The sequence below is a fragment of the Bombus vosnesenskii genome, unplaced genomic scaffold, assembly GCF_011952255.1.
Source record: "Bombus vosnesenskii isolate JDL3184/JDL3185 unplaced genomic scaffold, Bvos_JDL3184-5_v1.1 scf7180000013351, whole genome shotgun sequence".
NCBI classification, from domain to species: domain Eukaryota; kingdom Metazoa; phylum Arthropoda; class Insecta; order Hymenoptera; family Apidae; genus Bombus; species Bombus vosnesenskii.
In genome coordinates, this window is record NW_022882987.1 from 3,022,524 (window position 1) to 3,045,743 (window position 23,220).

At 38.1% G+C, this 23,220-nt stretch overlaps 1 protein-coding gene across 1 annotated transcript in view; it reads right to left on the minus strand.

Moving 5' to 3' along the window:
• LOC117236688 (neural cell adhesion molecule 1) overlaps window positions 1–22,001 on the minus strand; it is a 306,271-nt gene extending 284,270 nt beyond the window's left edge. The window contains exon 1 of the mRNA XM_033499841.1: window positions 20,909–22,001. Coding sequence (XP_033355732.1) covers window positions 20,909–21,032 — 124 coding nt within the window. The 5' untranslated portion in view covers window positions 21,033–22,001. The remainder of the gene's footprint in view (window positions 1–20,908) is intronic.
• Window positions 22,002–23,220: the final 1,219 nt, after the last annotated feature.

Genomic DNA, 23,220 nt, shown 5'->3' on the forward strand with positions numbered 1-23,220 from the left:
CACATTCACCGAAAACTCCTATCATCGCTACTAACTTGTCATAATTAATACGTTCTTCAGCTCTTGCTGGAATCCCAACTAACGATCGATCTTCCTTCCTTCTCTTGTATCTAAAATTCGATACCCGTATCCAAAATCTTTCCACACTCGACTCGCTCAACTACCGTGGATAGTTTTTACGGATGTATTGTGTGTGTTGTATGAAGCATTCTGAAATTTCCTTAGCACTGTTACGAGGCTCGACTATCGTGATTATATCGGTAAAATTTGAACAAATTTGAAGATGTATGGTATTACATCAGACGAATTCTCTTCTCTTCAGAATGTTTCGTTTGTGACAACCTCACATAAGAAAATTAAAAAATAAAACCTCGTTAGCAATGTAAATGAAATCTTAAACATATATACGTACAAGTATTCTGTAATATACGTCGAAGTCGCGAGCAGTGTGCATTTTCTCCTTCCCATTCCACATTTTCCTGAAACGTTGCAATCGAGCTTATCGACAGCGACATTTTCGCCGAAAAGAATTTTAAGAACTCCGTAAGGTAGTCACCAGATACGATTTTCTTTCAGAGACCAGATCGAATTCCTTTAATATCGGAGTTGGGAAGTTACCGCAGGAGAAAGACGGCACTTTACCAAATATCTAAACACAATTCACTAAGATCAACCGATTAGCCAAGTTTTTTCATTGGTTACACCACGATTGCTACAATTTTCTTCCAACGACAACAATGTTTTCTGATGTCGATGGAGCTGAAGCACAGCACGAACAAAACGTAATGGCGCGACAAAGATGCCGTTAATCTCGGCAATCTTCATATCCTGCGAGTGCTCTTGAACTCTGACTACGAACGCACGAAAGGTGCTTAGTCGGCTGACAACCGTTATCGCGTTACGTCGAAGAACCCGCGGCGTCGCGTTATCCTCGAGTGTCCTCGGCGGCCTTCAAGTACCTTAGATGAGCGTAAATTACCGACAAGGATCCCCTTTCCTTGTTGTTGGCAGACTAACGCCTCCTGTTCGTCGACATACCGTTGAATCGCCGATAGCGATCTCCTGGCCATCGGGTAAATATCGAATTGATGTTTGAAAATTAGTACTTTGAGTACTATTAGGCACTTTGGATAGAGAGTGCAGGAAACTTGATTAAATTTGATGTGTCCTTGTGTTGGTAATTTTTGTATTGCAGTTGTTATTATTAAATATTGTTATTGTTAAATCACTTGCAGCTAGCTGATTGTTAATAATCGAGTCAGATAAAGCTACTGTTATAATAACATCAAAATGAAATTGAATATTAAAAATCCTGTATATATGGAAATGGAATAATATGCAATTTTATAATTAAGGCGATAAGCAATTCCTTTTAAAGGATTCGTTCCAAAAAATTCCAAGTTACGTTGAATATGAGTTCCAACACATCCGAAGATATTTATTACAAATTTTTCACAGCATTTTATATTTTCTAGTTATTTTATGTTGATACTAAAAATGAAATAATAGTATAATATTTGCGATACAATTCGCATAGCGTAAAATGCTACATATACATATAGATATAAAATGAAAGTTGGAGTTTCCCAATGAATGTAACAAGTGAAGTCCAATTACTCGTCCTTCTTAACGTACATCTTTATTCATAAATATAAAGCAGTCTGTATATTTTTATGGAGTATCTACATAACATACACTACAAAAGAACAAAAGACTCCGTATGTACGAGTCTTTCATATTTACGATATCAATTTCCTGCGAATTTGTGAGCTCATCCACAACATTATTGAACGCATTATAGTCAAAAGCTTGAAACGACGTCGGCTTTGTAAGTACGAATAGCAAGCGCATTAGCGTCGAATCTACGACCCGTCGTGTCCCGTTATCTCTCTTTTTACGATCAAAAGGCGACGACCTGCGCGCCAGTTTAACAATACTCATTGTTAGACGACAAGAAATTCCGAGTAAGTATATACATACTTCTTCTAGAAGAACGACCGTTCCACCATGAAAAAGACTTAGCGTCGACGTTCCTTGATATCATTTTGACTCAGCACTCGGGCAATCTGTTAATGCAAAATTGGCATCCTGTCAGCGAGCGGTTCAATAAAAGTAATCATAGAGCCCACGGCGATTTTACGTATCGCTCTGGTTGTCCAACGCATCCCTTTGACGATTGGGAAAAAACTCGCCGATTGATTCGAAACATACTTAGTTATCTGTCTATCGGAATGTTATACCATCCGTAAATACGGACCAACCTCTATTCCGGAAATCGGGAGGCTGCGCCCGATATGGGAGAACGCGAGGAAAAAAAGAGAGCTATTTGATAGCGTATTTTCCACAACAGTGGTCATTTAGTTGGATATTTTTTATGATATGGTGAATATTGTTGTATTGGAAAGGGACGAACTGGCGTCTTTCCATATTTTCAAATTTAGTGACTTGAGATGTGTTCAAATATAAAAACCACACGGAAAAAATAGGGTAAGTCCATTTCTATTGATTTTTCGAGTTTTATGTCATTTGTACGAAGTGATTGAAAAAGGGAATAATCTCATAGGTTGGAAGATATAAGGTTTTCGACAAGTAATGAGCAGTGTTTCTTTCTTTTATAATATTTTTTTAGTTGCTACGTTAGTTCACTTTGATTAATAATGATCTATGTAACTATTGTGGTTAATATTTCTCAAGAAGAGGTACAAGAGCGTGATAAAAACACGTATTAAATCTCAAAATAAAATGCAAAAATAGTTTTGGTGTGAAATTGACAACATATTGAATTTAAAAGTTGCTTTTCAAAAACTTCAGAGCATTATAGGATTCATTATAAGAAAATATTTTATGTGTTTCTCATATATAGCGTTATATATAGTACAGCACATATATAGAGCAATTGCAATAAAACTACGGAACGCGAGAAACTATATTCAGAGTATTTCCGTGAGAGTCGCGACGGCGATATCGTCCAGGACGATAAAGGCCCGTGGTGTTCGGTCGAAGAAGAAGGAATTGTTATTCAGGGAATAAAGGAACGAAAATATCCGTAAGAGACTCTCGAACGAGCATCGATATCGTTGAAAACAACATAAAGTATATCCATCTCGTCGAAAGTGACGATCAGAGACGCGTGTATTGCGCCACCGTCTCGACGTAAAACTCGTCGAATGATACGAGAATCGTATTTCCCCGGAAAAATATGTCCGTTTCGAGGTAACGACAGGGGTGAAATAATACGACTGTTTCTTAATATTATATAACTTCTGGTTATCCATACTTTCAATATTTTCCATACGTTGTGTTAAATTCAGAGACTAAGTAAATTCTTTGAAATTCTGAAGCTTTTTTTATTAATTACAACGACAATTAACAATAGTTCATGCTTTTGTTTTTAATCCGTTTTGATTATAAGATTCCATTTACAGACATTAGCTTAATTGGCGTTTATGACTCGTATTAGGAACTTGAACATTCCAAATGGCATCGTATCGTAAGTATAAATATAAACGTTTTCATTGCGAGGTATCTTTTTCGTACGATTAGAAAAATAAAATTTTTGTATGTGAGTGAATGAAGGTAATATTAACGAAAATGGGTTCGACGTACGGAAGTACCTACCGACAGAAATTGCTATTTATAGTACCGGTGTGCTTTAGTTCTGTCCCTCGATATGGAACGAGGTTATGATTAAGATATAGTTTGCTCTGGCCCTGCCATTAATCGAGAAGCTAAAGACTACTTGGATGAGCGGTTTCCCGGTAAATGGATAGGACACGGAGAATCAATTGCCCGGTTTCCATGATCCCTTGACCAGAATCCACTCGATTATTACTTGTGGACACAGCCACCATCTATTGTTTACGCAATAGCCACTGGTGGTAGCCAGCTACTCCATCAACTTAGCGTAAAAGTGTTGAGGGTAATCCACAGGATGATGGAACTGTTTCGAGACATTATAGCTAATATGCTAAGAAAATATTGCATTACTTTATCTCCATTTCTTATTCACTGTTATACAGCCAGTAATGACAAAACATGAATCTTAATAATAAAAGCCCTATAACTAGCCACTTTAATAAATCAAGTGTCCATACATCTCATACATAATCAAAGCGTCGATACATTTTTACCACACTTTTTCTTCTTCCTTTGCTCTTACATCCTTTTAACCTTTCAATTCTTCCTCAAATTTCTACTTTCCTTTATTAAGAGGATTTTCTTTTATCACGAACTTCACTTAATATCCAGTCATTTATCTTGAATTTCGACTTCCTCTTTATGTTTCCTCGCAACTTCCAATGAATTATGATGTGACATATATTATATAATTTTACGCCACAATGTAAAATAAAGGAAAATTAGAAAAGAATTAAAACTAAATTACAAATAGTCAGTGAAGCGTTATATCACATACTACACGCATATCACGCTCCTAAAAATAGTGTTTCAAATATAAAATATATAAAATATAAAATAGCCATGTATCATATCGCCATAGTAATAATTTATTGACGTACTTTGCGAGCAATCTTTTTGTTCAAACTGTATCCTTTACATGTAATGATATCAATATACAAATTTAAAGATATATCGAAGATATTTCGATATATTTGTTTAATATTATATATTATTAGAATTACTTATATCTCACGCTGTAACGTGAATATTTAACACAGAACATTAACTGACGTTCCTCGTTGAAATGTTAATTGACCAAGCACTCTCATGGTATTAAGTTTCCGCAAGAGCATTCGGAAATTCGTGAAACGTTAACGTACGAACCGCAACCAACGCGATTTACCCAGTCAAACATCTTCCGCCTCATGGTTCGAAACACTTCCAATCCATTCAAAGACTTTCAAATTATACTAATAACTTTCGAACGCCTCAATTTCCTCTGCTCCTCATGTAATCTCCATATTTCCAATAACAGCAAGGTAGCGTTTCCTTTTCCAGCAAGGCTGCCGTGACATTTGACGATACTACGTCGCCGGTAACGCATTAAATAACGTAATTTTGGCCATATGTATGCATCGACCGATTTCATGGGCCAGCATCGTTCAATTCATGGCGAAGAATCACGAACGTATACTACCTCTCATAAGTATTTGAACGTTTTGGTCGATTTGTAATAACAGTAAGCAAATTTTGCCAAAGTGTACGAATTACATATACTACAAGTCTAATTGCATACATATTAGAAAACATAACAATGGCGCATTTAATTATTTACTATATGCATTACAACAATTGACTTGTTATTTAAATACTCTTCTATCGATTTCTACAACTCCTCTTAGTCTGTCGTATAATTAAAAGATTAAGAAATCCACGGATAAATAATTCGGCAAGTAGCAAAATAACTCTATAAAATTTAACAACAACAAACGTCAATTTCATTATTGCATATTGATTATCAAACATTCGTTTAATCAGGATTAATGGTTAAAATGAATTAAAGAATTAAAATTGCTGTAATCTGATCCCTCCGACATTTTGTAATTAAGATACGCCTTGTCAAAAGTGAGCGAGTGCCTGGATACTTTTGAACGTTAGTGTAGGTGTGCATATATAGGTCGAGTGACTTCGAAGACTGGCTGGAAGAATAGCTTCTGCGGTTTCCGTAACGGCAAAACACAATACCCGATAGAGGGTTTCGCGAAGTACGACACCGTTGTCAGCGGAAGGTGCATTAAACGAGGAAGATCCTCCACGTCGAGGCGAGAAGCGGGCGGCTTGTCGTCGAGCATTCCACCGAGCGATGATATAGGGCGCCTCGTGTACACACGCGTTACGTGTTGAAAGTAGTCGTCGTCATGTAACTAGAGTACGGGAATAATGGATAAGGACGAGGAAATGTATATACGAGCGGAGGAAGATATTTTCAAGTGGGGAAACTAGTGGTTGGAAACTTCTTTGACGTTCCGCCATATTCCAAATGATATATAGAAGCGCAACATGATAAAGAATGATAACCGAGGAAGGGAGGAAATTTTCTACCAAAAATCTCATTCTGAATTATCAATTCGTTTATGTGAAACAGTTCTGGAGCGAGTGTAACTTCATTTTTTGGTTCGACCAGCTTTTAAGCAACGTTAAGAGTCTAAGTAAAATAGTATTTTCTCGAGATTCGCTTTTTGACTCCTTGCCGTGAAAACCGAGTTATCCTGTTGCTTTCCATTCGATCGCGAATGGTGATCATATTAAGTAACTTGACTTACACGAAAAGAAACTTGAAATCAAACTGCTTGAATAATTGACCGATCTAAACGTGTTCGATTGACTTAACCAATCTAAACGAAGCTTGAATGAACTTTCAACCCAGAGACATCCATCAATGCTGCTTCTCAGTAGCTCAACCTATCAGCTTGCTATAATACCATAACGTAATTTGAAATCAAGCTACTTGAATAGTAGACTAATTTAAACTTGACTATTTAACGTAATTAATCTAAACGAGTCCAGTCGAAACCTTTAGCTCTTTGATATCCAATCAACGATGTTTCTCAATAATTCAATCTACCACATCACTAGAGTGTGTTAACACTAGAATTACCAAAACCATTCAAAATGACTGGTACCAAATTTGTTCTTCTTATAATTAAGTATTAAGAACATACAAATGTCGTTAATATTATTAACGTTTCCTTGTAATTACATGGAAATATGATCCATATATTTATTCATTTTCTTCATATTACTTCGATTCTAGTTAATTATGCACGATATATTTAGATACATGTTAAAAAAACTGGTAGACGCAGTATTAATACAATTTGAAATCTAACTACTTAAATAACTGACCAATCTTACCTAGACCAATTAACCTAATTAATCTAAACGAATCCAGTCGAAATCCGAGACATCAAGCAACGTCGTTTCTCAACAATTCAATCTACCATCACGCTATATTATCTCAACGTATAACACGCCTCTACAAATCCAGAAGTTCGGAAAAGAAAAACTAGAAACAATAACGAAGCGAAGAGGAGAAAACTCCTCTATGTATAGCGTATACAATTATCGAGAATCCCTTAGTGAGATCGAAGCTGGGATTTACCCCCCTTACGAGAGAAATGGACGCTAATTTCTGCAAGCCACGAGATTGGAGCTCGGCCAGGCCGGCTAGGCAGTGTTAAATTAGGAATAGTAATAATGTTGCCTCGCTAATAATTTATACCGGATGCTTTTACATCCGGAGTCGGTTAACGGTACCAGCGGCTTTTAGCTAGTCCCTCCTACACTACTTACGTACCCTCGATCCCCGAAGTAAAAAACGGAGTTTTATGAAAATTGCCGACCGACTGCGAACGCTTAAGTATTCAGCCTGCAGGAAACGGCATTACGCGAACATAACCGCTTCGCCAGATCGCTCCTAACCGCGCGCGAGCGTTCCCGTTGCGATTCTCCCTGAGCGTTCTCCTGCATCAAATATGCTCGACCGATAGCCTCGTGGAACTTCGATCGAGCGTACAATTTCACCGATCTTTCATCTATGATAGATCAATGATCCAACGCGAGGTCTTGTACGTAAATAAATTTTCGCGCTAGCTGATGACGTTTTAATCCATTCATAACGAATGACGTATCCGTATGTCAAAAGCTTACTGGCAGTTTTTATAGTTGAAATATCGTCACGACACTTCACTAACAATTGTTACGTGTAATTCTGAATTCGGGTTTTTTATAATGTTATAATGAGAAGTAATTTTTCTTTTATTTGAATTTTAAGTCAGATTTATTGTTTAGATTTTTGTATTCTGAAAGTACAACGTTGAATGCAAACGTTGATGCTGTAGATGCAAAATGGCTACATATATTATATTACAATCATTCTTCTTGAAAGAGAATAACGAACCAACGAGAATTGGTAGCAAAATTATTCTGCAACCACCTTTTTTATTTCTATTGGCTATATTGGATACATTGACTGTAATAGTTTTTGTTGAACTACACCTACATAGCTGCAGCTACATTTGACAGACTAAATGTTTAGACTCGTAACATTGTCTCATTGTGTCCAGTGTTTAAGCCCAGGCAGTGCGCAACTATTGTTTTTGCGAATAAGTTAGCCAACAGTCGCTGTTATGCGAGACTCATTAGTATCGAATTGCAAATTTTTCATAATCTCGGCTAACTCACGAAAATTGATTTATTCAAATAATTTCACAATTCAACTCGTCACTCGTGGTTCACTGATGTCTACCGCACGAAGCTTACGTGAATCTGCTTACGACACAGTAGATTTTCGTTTTAATATATCCAACATTGTATAGAACTCTCATAATTGATCAGGAAAAGAAACAAACTATGTAAGTAACTATGAAACCGAGGACATCGTACAACAAGTAAACTATTGATCCGTAAATAGAAAGTTCTAATGTACTTGACAAGCTTGAAGGATCAATTCATATTATGACTTGGTGAGCATATCGATTTTACGGCTTAACACCACCATGTGTTTTCAGGATGCAAAAGCAATGGAGTTCGCTTGTATCACAATCGTATATTTCTAAACAAATAGAGAGGAGGAAGTACGTTTACTGTTCGACGCATTAAGATACCCACCGTGACATCTAACTACGAGCTTTATACACCGACGAATTGTGTTCTGTATATGTTTTTGGTTAAGTTTCGTCGCGCGGTGTCTCTGTGGTATGGAAGCGCTCTTAACATTCACTTTGGCCTAGTCCCCTCGGTAAATTGCATGGAGTGCAGCCAAAAGTGGTGTGAGTAATTAGTGATACGCATCGTACGCATACCGTGCTGAAATTTTCTTTAAACGCTCTTCGCGAAAATTTCAATTTCTTGTGTATTTTATAATCTATTAGGTTGGACGAAAGCTTTTTATTTTTAACAGAAACTTTCCTTATAGTTTAATGAATAACGTAATTTTATGAAATCTCTATTACTTTCTCAAAACAAGCTTTCCAATAGGTGTAGAATTTTTCTGATTAATTTCGTTGTCTTTCATGAACATAACACTATTATTATTAACACTATTTTTAATCGAAAAATTATAGAATATCTACCATATCCCCCGGACTTAGAATTAACACCATCTGGTTACCATCTATTCAAACCGTTGCAAGATCCTCTTAACAAAGAAAAGTAATAGAATTCGGAAAGTCCTTAACGTCCTGCCAAACCATTTTTCGTTCAAACCACAAAAATTCTACGCAGATCGGAACGTTCATCGAGTTTAATAAAATATAGAAGAGCATAAAATTTATCCCGATAGTTTCTCTAAAATTCGATTACATTGGTAATCGTGTATATAATTTTTCGAATAACCAAAAGTTTGAAGTATCAAAAGTACTCGTGAGAGGAGAGATAAAATACAATCCGCGTTTCGTGAACAGATTTTAGAACGATGAAACGCCGTACCGGTGAGCAATTCGACGACAGGGGATGGATTCGTGAGTCGTTCGCACGAAAAATGAGGATTTCCGCAGATCGGTCGCGTCTCTCGCTGACTGGCTACATTTACATAATTCGCCAAGGTGCTTTTGCAGATAAAAAAAAAAGAAAAAATAAGAAAGGAGAAAGAGAGGAATCGAAAAGAAGGAAGAGAAAAAAGATACTCAATTTTATTTCGTGGAAATTTGACGAGATAAGTGAATGGACTTTACGGAGGTTCACAGTGCATTTTATATTCCACACCCTATTACCTTGCGTGGAACGTCCTAGCGTCATTTTACAGCGAAGTAACATTTGCCCTACGGCGTTTATTAAATTTCTGCGAAATTGTGAAATACGTGTCGGACATAAATATTAAACAATAACGGTGGCTCGTACGTTCTGATTAATATTCTCTGAATCAACGTTGCCACGCTTAAACATTTTCTCTTCGGCTATTTTTACGCAAAATTAACGGCGATAGGTACGGCAGAGGAAGGGCGAATGAAATTTTAGCCGAGAAGGAATGCGTTATCTACCACGGTAATTCACACAGTGCTCCATTTGCAAAATCTTCCGCAATTAACGTCGCTCGGAGGATCGTGTAAACCTCGCTCGTCCGTAAAACTTATGATCTGGAAGATTTTCCGGAACTGCGCAAGGAATTCGCGGAACATCCCTTCGCGTAATCCCGCACTACAACACTCCTGGTCCATAATTTCCGTTCTATTGAAATCAAACTTTACGTCCAAGTATAGAAATAAAACCACTCCGTTCGCTTTCGAATTGCGAACTTTTAATTGTACAGGGTGTTTCCTATACAATAAGTAGAAGTACAAATAAGTAGAAAATATTTTATGAGTGATTTTTGGCACATTTAAACAATAAAACAAATTCACATAAACATATAACCTAAGTGACTTTGTTTCCGAGGTGTAGACACCCGTATAGTAACTGAGCTTCACCATTTTGAAATTCAATTTTGAGCTTTGCATGAAATAATCAAATTTCTTGTGTATTATGAGCTGCTATTAATTGTTAATATAATGGTGAAAGAATGAGAAAATATCGCGTACTTTAGTTTCAATCGGACAAATTTCTTCCCTTCTGATGAGTAGAAGCTACTACTTTCTAGAAGAAACTCTACTCTCGTAGAGAATTATGGCCGTTAATTCATTATACTGCTAATAACGAGTTAAATAGTATGTTTTCAAATATAGATAATTTAAAATCGTCTCCATCCGAATTTGACAACTTACAAGGGAAATTACTTAGGTCGATCTAAATATCCTTCTCACTCAATTAACCCTACCCAGTCCGTCCTTTAATTGTATTTACAATCCAATTCGTTCGTCCGATAATATTTATCCGGTAATGGTCGTTTAGAAATACCTTTCCTTCCTTTTAATGCTATTCTCACATATCATGATAAAAATAATAACGGGGTAATGGATCCAATTATTATCCAAACGCAGGTTTTCTAAGATTACGCTTTATCGGTGAACAACACCGCATTTTCAGGCCAATTATCCGCACTCTTCATCGTGCTCGTATCAAACTCTAACCTAAAGTTTGTTCGCGACTCGCGTTTAAGAGCCTCGTAAATTTCTGTCCGCGTCTTATCGAGACCTGTACGTTTTTCACATACATTAGCTGTGCCTCCCTCCACCTAGTTCCAAGTGTATAATAAAAGTCGTCGCAGGATACCCATTATGTTTCATCAACGTCGAATAGACCTTCACGGTTTGCGTAGCGTCAGACAATTCATTGGGAGCTTCGATCCCGAAACTGCACGTTATCGTCGCTAGAGAGCCTCGTAAAAGCGAACACGGAACATTCCGTATACGGTGTAGCGATCGTACTTCAGGACCACGATGGTTCGTTACGTCTCTCCTGCTTTTCCCTTCCTCTTTGTTTATCCCTTTCCTTCGTTTCTATGCTTCCACTCCGCCTCATGTGGCTCTCATCTCGGTAATTTCGCTACCCCTTCTTTCTTTCTCACCGGTCCTTCATTTCCTTTTTTCCCTGTCGTTTTCTTTATCTCCATCCTTTTATCTACCCTTTGAAATTCACCTAATATCGAACAAAGAAAAACCACGTGTCCATTGTCACGGTGCAAATTAACGTCCCGAGGAGACACAATGGCAGGACGGCGATCATAGCCGCGAGAATTGCCAATGGGGCTTTCCTTTGATCGCGACTTATGCGCCAGATACGCTGAATCGACGCGTAACACGCGGAAACATTGCGTCTGGGGTTGGCTGCCTCCAGGACTTCAGAAACGTTACACTCCGGGCGCGAGATTCGTTCAATCTGTGAGTCCCCACGGAAATTCAGAGGAGAAACTGCCAAACTTTGGTGAAGGGACCTTTCTAAGTTGGTTGGTCTCTAGTAAGTTGGCATTCGTGTTGAAAAGACGTACTTCTACTAGAATGTTTAGCGACTCTAACTCGTGTGGGTCTGTGAAAAGAGGATTGATAAACAGGATAAATCCTATCGTCAGCTATTAGTTTCAGGTACGTCAGTTCAAAGGGATATAGAGTTCGTTTGGTATGTCATTTATCCTTCGAGAACGTAATAAAGTGAGGAAAAATGTAGGATGAATTATTTGGAAATAATTTCTGGTATCAGATAGAATAAAAATTTGACTGAAAGATACTTTACATAAAAACGCTTTTAGCTGCCTGTAGGAAATGAATGTTAATAATCGCGTTATGTATGCAGATATATAAGCTGTAAAATTTATGCTACTATATTATAGTAGGATATACTGAAGATAGATTTTATCTCTTACAATCGTAGAACTCAGATCAGGATCATATTGTTATGTGCATAAAAATTTAATATTATGCTATTTAGTAGAGGATATTTTCTTATGAGAAACTGAGATACGTGTATTTACAATCATATTGAAAAGAATACAGAAAATGGAACATCGGAATGATTAAAGAAAACAATTAAACGAATATTAATCGATCGATTAAACTAACTAAAATCCTTCATCGACTTATAAAAAGCCTATAGATATTCGAGAAAGAAACACGAAGACATAAAAAGTTCGATCAACATTTTATAGAATTAATAATGGTCATTTGTTCGAACGAGCTAAAATACAAACTGGATGTCGGCATGGCGATAAAGTCTCGTGTAATCCCATGATCGAGCAATTGCTGCTATTAAATCACAAATGTGGCCAACAATCGCTGCTTTACTTCTCTGTAATTTTCAGCTATAAACATTTCCAATTACCAAACTCCATGGGAACAGAAGCAGAAAAGAAAAATTCTTTCGCGTTAATTATCCTTACAATTAAATCAAATAATTAATGTGCGCGGATTTACAAGGACGATTATGGTTTCGTTCGCACGCACGTAACATTCTGGTTGAACTTTGTGAAAGGTCGAGATAATTCTTCGCTTTTTGCCAGCATGAATCGATAACAATGACGGCGGCCGGTCAATTTGAATAATTACGCGCCGGTGCAATCTCACGCGCTCGAACGTGAGCAATTGAACTCCTTTCAGGCGACGCGCGACCCGGGAAACCGATGTTTTCGCTTTACAGCTTTTTCATCGAGCGTGAGCGAACCCCGACGTCGATTAATTGACCTGCAACTTTTACACACGTGACGAGTCACGCGACTTCGGGTCACTATCGAACCTCTGATACTTTTTAAACGGTTTTTAAACGGTTCACAAAAGTTCTTCTCGTAAAAAGAGTAATTGGTTACTTCTTGCTGAATCTACAGTGTTGAATTCCTCGCACATATTAGGTGTAGAAGTTAATAAAATGTTTATAGCATGCTACTTATGGGGTGGGCTTGAGTTGACGTGTAAAAAGGATCTTCATTTTCGTGCGAGAATTTATGTTTGAAGAGGATAAAGGTCAAATAGTGTCAAAATATAGGAATCTTAACTCAGTTCAGCATTATACAAAATGTCATAATTCTATCTATCTGTATATCTCCTTAACTCTAGAACGCGTACGTTATTCGATATTCCTTTAATAGAAACCCTATTGTTCATAACATTAATTATCTTCTCCAGCCTTTCGTTTCAATGATAATTTTCCTCGAATATTCCAAAATGTTAAATAGGACGCTTAAACAAGAAGGACGGAATATTTCTCCAATGATTTTCCATATATCGTAGCTTATAAAAATTGTCCTAATTACTCTCGGCCGATATAAACGGGGAAAGGAAGCGAGAAGATAGATGGAACGAGGGCAGCGCGAATCACGAAAATCAATCGTTCTACACGCGCGATATTACGTGAGATATTTGGTAACGGGCGCGGAGATCTCTCCAGCGATTTCAATGGCCTTGTGTAACGAGATTCGGTGAACATCCATAATTCGGTTATCAGAAGAGCACGCAAAGGAATTTCCAAAACGATGAACATCTACATCGTGCGCGAATTGTTCGAATAATATCGCGGACGTATCCTACGGTGAAACACGCGCGTAAAGGCCGCAATTGGAATTCGTGTTACTCTAATAATGCGATAATAAGATGACTGTGAACGTTTCTACATGTTGAAGATATCCACGTTATGGGGACGAAACGACGACTCGTTGTCGTGCACGACTCTGGCGAAACACGTCACCGGTAAGTTGCTTTTCGCGACAGAATATCCGGGTAATCGCTGACTGGCTACGTTTCCCGTCGTTTCTTTGGAGAAACGCGAGAGAAACGGGGACAGACGTTTTATATTTTATGGAACGTTTCACGTTGCTTGGAAGTTTCTGTTACCCGGCTACAATACGTCGTCTATGGTGAAGGATTGGTAGGCAACGGAATAAATAAAACGAGAATTACTACTAGAGTAATTTGATAGTAATATATTTGACAAACGATTTATCCATACAATGATTACTGATTTCGGGAGATCAATGTCGATGTTAAAATTTTCGAAATATTTTTTGTATCTTATTCCCTTATTCTATCTTGTCTCTTATTTCTACAATTGCCCAATGTATTCCTTGTATCGATCATTCCCACAATTGATCAATCTGTCCTTTAAACTTCTCTTTCAATTTTGACTCTCAATGATAGACCACTCGTCTCTAAAAGAAATCCGAATTTTTATGTAACTATTATAATCTAACAGAGAATTTCGAAAAATTCAACATTTGAGCATCTTCACTTATAAAGCCACTTATCAAATAAATATATACTTCACTGAACAAAATAGTTATACTAGTTATAGTAAGACAGTGATTTAGTACGACTAAAATTATCAGATAATTCATGAGATTGTGATCCTAGTAGCGAAGATATTGACATTTTTAGTGAAGGGTTAAATCAACTCCACAAAGGAAGTAACTTATTCTTCGACCAATATATTCATTCTTTCAGACTTTATGTACGAACATAAAAAAGTTTCACACTCTAAATTGTTTTATTGTATATCATATATTTAGTTTATTATATTGTTCCGTAGGTAATTAGAATGACTAGAATAAGATGCTACAATATATGTTAGAAATCCAGTCTAAGATTTCGCGAAACTTAAATATCATAAAAATATTCGCTATTTTAGGCCTGCCCGATCAATGAAGAGGTCGCCACCGATCAAAATTCTATATTTCAAGCACCAAAATCCCAAAGCAAACAGCGAATAGAGCAATCTGCTTTAACTGGTAAATTTGCAGCACGATTAGCAGAAGAACGCTTTGCTCGAGGTAAGTTCGGCTCAAAATTCCGAGGACAGATTGGTATCTGTTTGCCGTGGGGATGAAACATGAGCGTGAAGAGGAGTGCAACGAAGTGACGCGCGATCTGTCCACGTGATGAGTTGCGAGATATAGGATGATGAACGCGTAAACGATGTCACAACTTTTTGACTTATGATAGAGTCGACAGAAGCTGTCCTCCGAACTTTGAGCTGCCTGGTGAAACCGCGGCCCTAAATAAATAACCATTGTGTGGGAAATATCACACGAAAGCGATTGAAACTGGTGAAATTTTAAGTAGAAGAATAGGGCGGAGGTTCAACAGGCTTCGGAGAAAATGAGCCTCGTGTCGAGCTCAACGAGCTGATCATAAGAAAACATGAGAAGCGGGTTGATAGGTAATTAGGTATGATATGGCACTTCTTAAGGCGTTTTATAATATAGACAGCTCTTCGTATAGAGTCCAAATTACATCGCAAATACCTCGAACTATAGATATATTGTGAAGACTACAATGTACGTACATATTTATGACGCAGTTTAATTTACAAAATGGATATACTGACATTGACAACACTAATTAGTGATAAACTGTAACAATTCGACTAATAAAGGTTATGTACTAACATATTTACTGCGTTATATTCAACTTATAATAATTACCGTACTAATTTTTAAAATAATGTAGACTATAGATTGAGAAAGACACGTTCCTCAAATTCTTTCAAAGAAAATTTTGAAAGCTTTGTCATAAATCACCAACGAATTTGATATTTCTCAAATACGAATCTCTCACATTTGGACAAATGAACCATAATGTTTAATTAAGAGATTCTCGCCAAGAATTTACACGGACATAATATCCTAGAAAATCCTCTTTAATCATGCCGTTCACACAAGTGCATCCTGCGAGGCAACCTCTACTATCCTTTCGCCTAAGGCTCGAGCTTATTGGGAAGCCCTATCAACGAATCCAGTATCCAACTGAACTGTTTCCCTTTTCTTTGCTTTCTCATTCTTTTTTCTTTCCGTTATCTCTCCATTTTAACACGATGCGTTAGGAAATTTCACGATGTAGATATAATACTATATCCGACTATATAGTGTTCGCTAATGCACTACATCCATATTATTCCTTCAACAAGCTAAAATGATCATCCTTGAGATATCGCGGCGAATATTGGCGATACACGCTAAGTATAACCATTACTTTCAACAGAGAACATAGTAATACTTGACTCGACCTGCGTCTAGAAGCTTTGCCTTGTGCTTAATCTCCGCTGTTTATGGCTGTGTATGGCTGTCTCGTAAATGGCGTGTTCTATCGCGGAACGCGTAATAAATAGCCGCGTAATCTCGAAACCTTAAAAAGTAATATCCCCACCGAGGGAAGATATCGAGGACCGCTAGCGGTTCCGTCCGGCGTCGAAACTCAGGCGACGAATCGACCCGACACATATTTCCGACGCGAGCCTCCAAAACATACGACGAGCTTGGCTCTGGAAAAACTTTCCCCGACAGACTTAGTTGCATCCAACTTCTATAACTTCATCGCGCGACAAGGGAAACGCAATTCGTACGTATACAACGTCCGCGAAGTTTTGCGACCTGGCAATTTCCACGCGTCTCTATTTTTTGCACCGGCTCCACGGAGCGTTAAATCTTCGCGAGAAACGCGTCCCAGAGCTCTTGCGATTTCCAAGACTAGCAAATTGTTCGTTCCTTTTGGAGACCCTCTGTTGGTCGACATGAACGAAACAAATTGCGCTGACAGGATCGAATTCGTGTTTCCGTGGATAAATCAGAGTTTGTTTAGTATAGGGTGTTTAGATACTGTGGATTAAATGAAATATAGCATAACAAAGAGAAAAGCGAAAAAGCAACATTTTCTGACCAATAAGATATGAGCTGTTGAGAAGCCACATCAGCCCTATAAATTGAGAGATAAATAAAAGTGATGATATTACAAACAATATTTTTTGCATTAGAATTTACCACTATAAGAGCCTCTCTTTTTGGATTTACTTTTTATAATCACAATTTCATTTTAATAGAATTTACTAATGTGAATTGACAAACGCCTACCTAAGAACAATCCTTCAACACGCACCATTTTCTTGATGATATCAGAATATCTCGAAACCATCAAAACGTAAAATCACCGTAACGTAATCTCTGAATTCGTTAATACTCAGCACTATGTTGCTTCGTTTTGTATCTCGATCCTATCAATTTTCTATTCAAAATTTAAGAAAAGTTCCACATAGACGTTGCAAACGTCGTTGCAAACGGGTTGCATATCTATAGGCGTACCAAACTAGCATCTTCTAAACTTTATTAAAAAGGATAAAACCATACGTACATTAAATAAGAAACATGTTCTTTTCAACATCCTTTATTACTCTCTGTTCAATCCAAGTCAGAGTTTGGAAACTTTCTATACATGTATATAGCTTATATATCGTCGACGTCAAGAAACAAGCTGAATACCAAACTAAGACGAAGGCAATCGTGCGACGTTCGTCTTGTTTCGGGTTAGAAGTCAGCCAGAACCGATGCACGGCTTAATACGACGCTGTGAACCGAGTCAAAGCGGGAAGTTGTCTTTGAGCGGACGCGCGTCCAACTGCGTCCACCACTGGCGTTACGATGAATATGTAACGCGCGGCAGAACTTCCGCTGGATCGTTCGACGCCGATTAAAGTGGAAAACACTGATCGATTCGCGGGATCTTAATTAACCCTGAACGGACGGGTCGGGTCAAAGTGAATCTGGCTACTTCTTTTGAAGCGACGTTCAGGGAAACTTGTTTACCTTGGACTAGATAGGTTGTTGAACTCTCCGGGGGAATAATTTAAGCGAAGAATATACATAAAAACTTTTCGAGGTCTGCGATTATTAAAAAATCAGGGGGCGAATTTAAAAAAAAAAGAGGAAAAGGAAATAGGAAAGGTAAATGTGTGTATATGCGAGAGCACATGTACAGCTGTGAGAAGTGCATGAATCAATGAAAATTCAGGTAATAGCCAAAGGTCAGCGATGCAGTTAACAGACAAATCGAATGTTTTAAACTTTAAACCACCGAGATTAAGAGTTGTGCAGCTAAAATATTACTGTTACTTTATTCACTGCAGCTTTGTTTTATATAACAATAGAACGGAACTTCGTTTATATGAATCCCATTTATTCCGACCGAAATTTTGGTTGTTAACGGATTAAATGAAATTCTACTGGTCCATCTACAATCCAGTTACCTAACTGTAAACGTAAATTCCTACTATATGAACAAAAAATCCATAGGTATTGGAAAATATCAATTGACTCTACTTATACGAACTCTAATTATACGTACGTATAAACTATTTATTTCCCGACAAGTGCATATAAAACGAAGTTCTATTATCTTTTATATCTTATATAGTCTATCATTTATTATTTAATATATAACAAAGGTCAAGTCCTGAAACAACAAAAAAGCACTGTGATGGATAGCATTACGGTTCTAGTATATATCTGAACCTGCAATGAACATTCAATGGACCGTTCCATTTAGTTGCTGTTGAATTTTGACGAGCAACTCGTTAATTGCTTTGTCGTGCTAGAAAAACGAAAGGTTAACGAAACGGACCAGTTATATGCTATCGGATTATACAGTGAAAGTATATTACTGTATCATGATAGTCGACTCCAAGCATCTTATAGATGAATTAATGCGAGCCTGAAGTCTACTTGACAATTTTCTTGACATTTTATCACCCGGGCTCGTGTATCAAAGCTCGAGAAGTTTCACGTATCGAACGAACGTCGAAATTTTGTAGGGAATTGGGTTGTCGCGATCCCATTACCTCTAGGGTGAACCCACTCTATGCAAAATCGGAGCTGCAGAGAATGGTCTTTTCTTTCGACGAGCAATTTCAAATAACGACGTTACCCTGGCGTCTCACCTACCAAATGAAGTCCGATGCGACAACGACGAGATTATCGGACGATGCTGCTGGAATATCAAGTAAGAAGCAACAATCGAATTCATCCCTTGGAAGATTTCCCGCAGATACAACCCTATCTCTCGACAGGAAATAATGCTTTCTTTTGGAACGACAATCTTTTGGAAAAGAACGCGGCTTCCTCTTTGATTTGTTTATGTCAAAATATTCGAATCTTACAAATATACATTAATGGAAAACAGTATGGACACAGACTAGCTTCTTTTTTGTAAAACACTGTGTAAGTTTGCAAAAAGACGCGATCTTTATTTAATTCTCCTCAAGAACATCATTTTTGAGCGTTAAAAGTAAATGGTTATGACATAGATCTCGGTTTCTGAAACGAATACGCGTCATTCCGAATAATTGTTATGAACAGGTGGAATTTCTCTAAATTAAAAATGTATCTTATATATAGTCGTATATCCTACATCTTTTCTTTATCAATCTATAGGTGAAGTCCTGTATCTTAACGCATTACTATTATTGTTAACGATTATTATACGCGTTATTATTATTAACTTATAAACTTGTTCTAGAATAGACTCCCGCATCAAATTTGAAATAATCGAAATCTTATATGTTGCTAAGAACAGTCCATTCTATATCTCGTATTATTTAGCTTCATCGTGAAGCTGCTTAACGATGATGAATTTTTATGTTATATTTAAGCTTCAAACTGAAAAGCGATATTTTACAAGTAAATTAGATAAAGTATCGTAAATTTATATAGAATTTACATAAAAATCTGGTCTGTGCCAATATACCTTCCCTTCATCGCTGTACATATTTAATTCCATTAATTTAATTAATGTATTTAATTTAATGTATTTAATCCAATGTATTTAATGATGGCTTTTTGGTTTTATTGCGCTAAGAGTTTAATGATCGAACTATTGGACGCTTCGCGTGAGGTAGAGAGTATGGTGGATCTCGAAGTACTTGTATCGAGAAGTTACTCGAGCGGAGAAGGAAGATAACCTATAGCATTAAGGACATAGACCATTACGTTCGAGACAGAAGGCAATGCGGGTATGAAACATGAGTATTTATGCCTCTAGCGATACAGCACGCGTTCTGAGTTGTTCGAATACACAGAACGTCGGTAAAAATGGCTTTGATATTTTGTGAAGTTACGATATTCACGAAATAGTTCGAATCAATCATTCCGCTGAAAAACGCGGAAATTTGTTTTCACGTTTGTGAAGGACGTTCAATGTATCTTCTTCCTATCTTAATATAAAAGTGGCATCTATAAATTGCATATCGATATACTTTTCACACAACCTGCGTAAGGCGTATATTTGTTATTCATTATGCGAAATTTTCCTTCTCATATTTCCTTTTAAAGTTCTATCATTTATTCAGATATTTGGTAAGTGACATAATGGAATGTTCCCTTATAAAAGGACATCTGCTTAAACGTAGGTAAGTACATGGTACATTTGAAATTCAAGGATAAACGAACATCAGCCACTCAGAAGCCAAACTGATCAACACTCCGCACTTCTTATTAATTTCCTAATTTCCTTAAATAAGTAGATAATTCATATCCAATTTTCAAAAACAAACGACATACTCCCATAAGATTTATTCGTCACATCAGGATAACATAAATCGTAAGGTAAACTTAGAAAAAAAAGAAAAAAAAACAGTGTTTGTAGCGATCATCACTTTTTTGTACTTTCTGTTTACAAAGTTGATCAATATAACTTTTGAGTAGGTCATGTATACAAACACGACTTTCGTATTCCGAGAGCGATTAATAAACATCGACTTGTCCCGGGAATGCGTCGCAATTCACGAACCAAACATAACATTCAATATCGAGCTATTTATGTATTGTACTCACTGTCCTTCACGCAAAAGGCGCCGATAATCCAGAGTGGGAAGAGTGGCACGATGAACACGTTCCAGTGTCTTGCGTTCGTGTTGCACCGTAGACTCCTCCCGACGTGCAGCCTAAGGTAAATCATGATCGTTCCACGTGAACTCTCCGCGGCTCGATCATAGCAACCGATTGTCAAGCATCATCATCCATCAATTCCACCGACACCGTATGTTTCTTCGAATTAATCGAGATCGAAGGATCTCTGCCTTGACTCGCCTTTACGGGAACTGTCTTCCTGTATCCTCGTCCTGCGTGTCTTTCACACACTGTTCCCACATCTTCTTCAGTGTAATATGGAGTAACAATTAACCGACACGACGATCGAAATTAATCGACACTAACGATAGATCGCAATCGAACACGAAAACGCGACGCAGAATAGGAAAGAAGCACACTAGAAAAATCACTTTAAACTCCGTCAGATGCAACTACGTAGAGGTTTCGTGACGGGTTAGGAAGCCACGCAAGTGGTTAGAACACGCGTGATCATTGTCGAAACGATAATAACATCACTCACGGTGCAACGATCGCACGCGATTGTTCGACACGTTTCTCTCCCGGTCTTTCTCTCGATTTCATATCACACTACTTTATAACTTCTTTAACATTAATTAACTTCCGACTTCCCAACTTCTCCGCGCGAATTATTCCGTTTACGTTATATGTAGATGTACGCGTCACGTTCCCGATGAAAATTCACGTTCGATAAATATGATTTTGACTGTCGACCGGGAACGATGTAATGCGCGCCACTCGCACTTGGCGAGATTTCGCTGTTCCACACTGTATCAGCAACACCGAGCCGTGCGGTGCACACCGCTACGCTAAGCTGCCACGGCCGACGTTAGCGTCGCCACTGTCGCTCTGCCTGCCACCACTACTCCAGTTTCCCCTTCCACCGCCACTCGCGCCCCACTTCTGCGCGCTACCCCTACCATAGAACCAGCCAGCTCGCTATGACACTAGTACCACCACCACGGCAGCGAAGCCAGCTGCCGACGTCGACGTCGTGGATCGTCGCCGTTGCTGCCGTCGTCTACGTCGTCCTCCTGCTCCGCGACGTCGTTGCCACAGTCGTGGTACTACGTCGATCGAAAAGAGCCTGCGTTGTACGCGCCCGCGCACATGCTTTACCTCGCATGCGTATTGAACGCACGGTTTCTCTCACTTTCTCCGTTGCATAGTTTCGTTGATAGGGCTGTCCCATTCGCACTCTCCGCTCGTCTTTCGCTCTTTCGTTTGCTTCTCTCGTCTCTACTCGCGCAGTATCGCGTATCAAGACTAGCCGAGAGGGTCTCTTGGAAAAAGAAAAGCGGCACCCGTGAATGGAGATGAATGAAGAGGGGAATTTATGTTAATTTCGAGTATCGCACCGCGGCACGATTTGAATATAAGTTAGGCGCGACGCTAGTTGATTGTAGAGGGAATCGAGCGGAACCGGAACTGCGCGCTCTTTCCCCGTTTTTTTGAGCCTCATGTTCTTTGTTCCTTTACGTGTATTCTTTATTCTCGCTTTTGGTTCTGTTTCTTTACTGCGTGACGATTGCATAGTATCTAACAAAGGAGGTAGGGCCGAATGGATTCCTTCTATACGTAGATTTTTTAAGATACAAGAATATTCGTTGGGTATTATTAGCTTCGAATGATTCATTCATGATCTGTCAAGGGTTGTGTAACGAGGTTGATCCTCTTTGTTACTTGAATATCAGATATGTATCTGTAAAAAAGGATATTTCGTTACACGAGAGAATTACTATTGATTTCCGCGATTTAGGTCATAGTTCTATAACGTATATATAGATACTATTAATTTCAATAATACGTGCATTTGTGGTTTGTAATAGCCACGTAATGGACTCGCTAATGGCGCTAATCGCATGAACTGCATCTTTTGTCGTGTTTCTTTAATCAATATTCTCGTCCATCATCATCCCCCTTCCGACATTTCTCTCTGTCCCGGTCCTTTTCGTCATTCTCTCTGGGCAATCGTTTTCCTTTCCGCCTTCTCCTTCATCTTCTGGTTCCCCGACTAAATTCGTTCGAGACTGATGGAAGAAGTTTCTGCAACAAGGCTACTGCACGCGCACTTGTAAGAATGTGAACCGGAAAACGTGGATCGGCGAGGAAACAGGGGTGGGTTTGAAAGGGTGAGTTACAGAACGGGCAATGTGGCTCTCGAAGACGGAATTCCTGTTAATTCTAAATAAAGCGACATTTTTCTCTGTAATGTTCGAATAGAAGTGCGAATCGAATTGGTTAATTATATTGGGAAT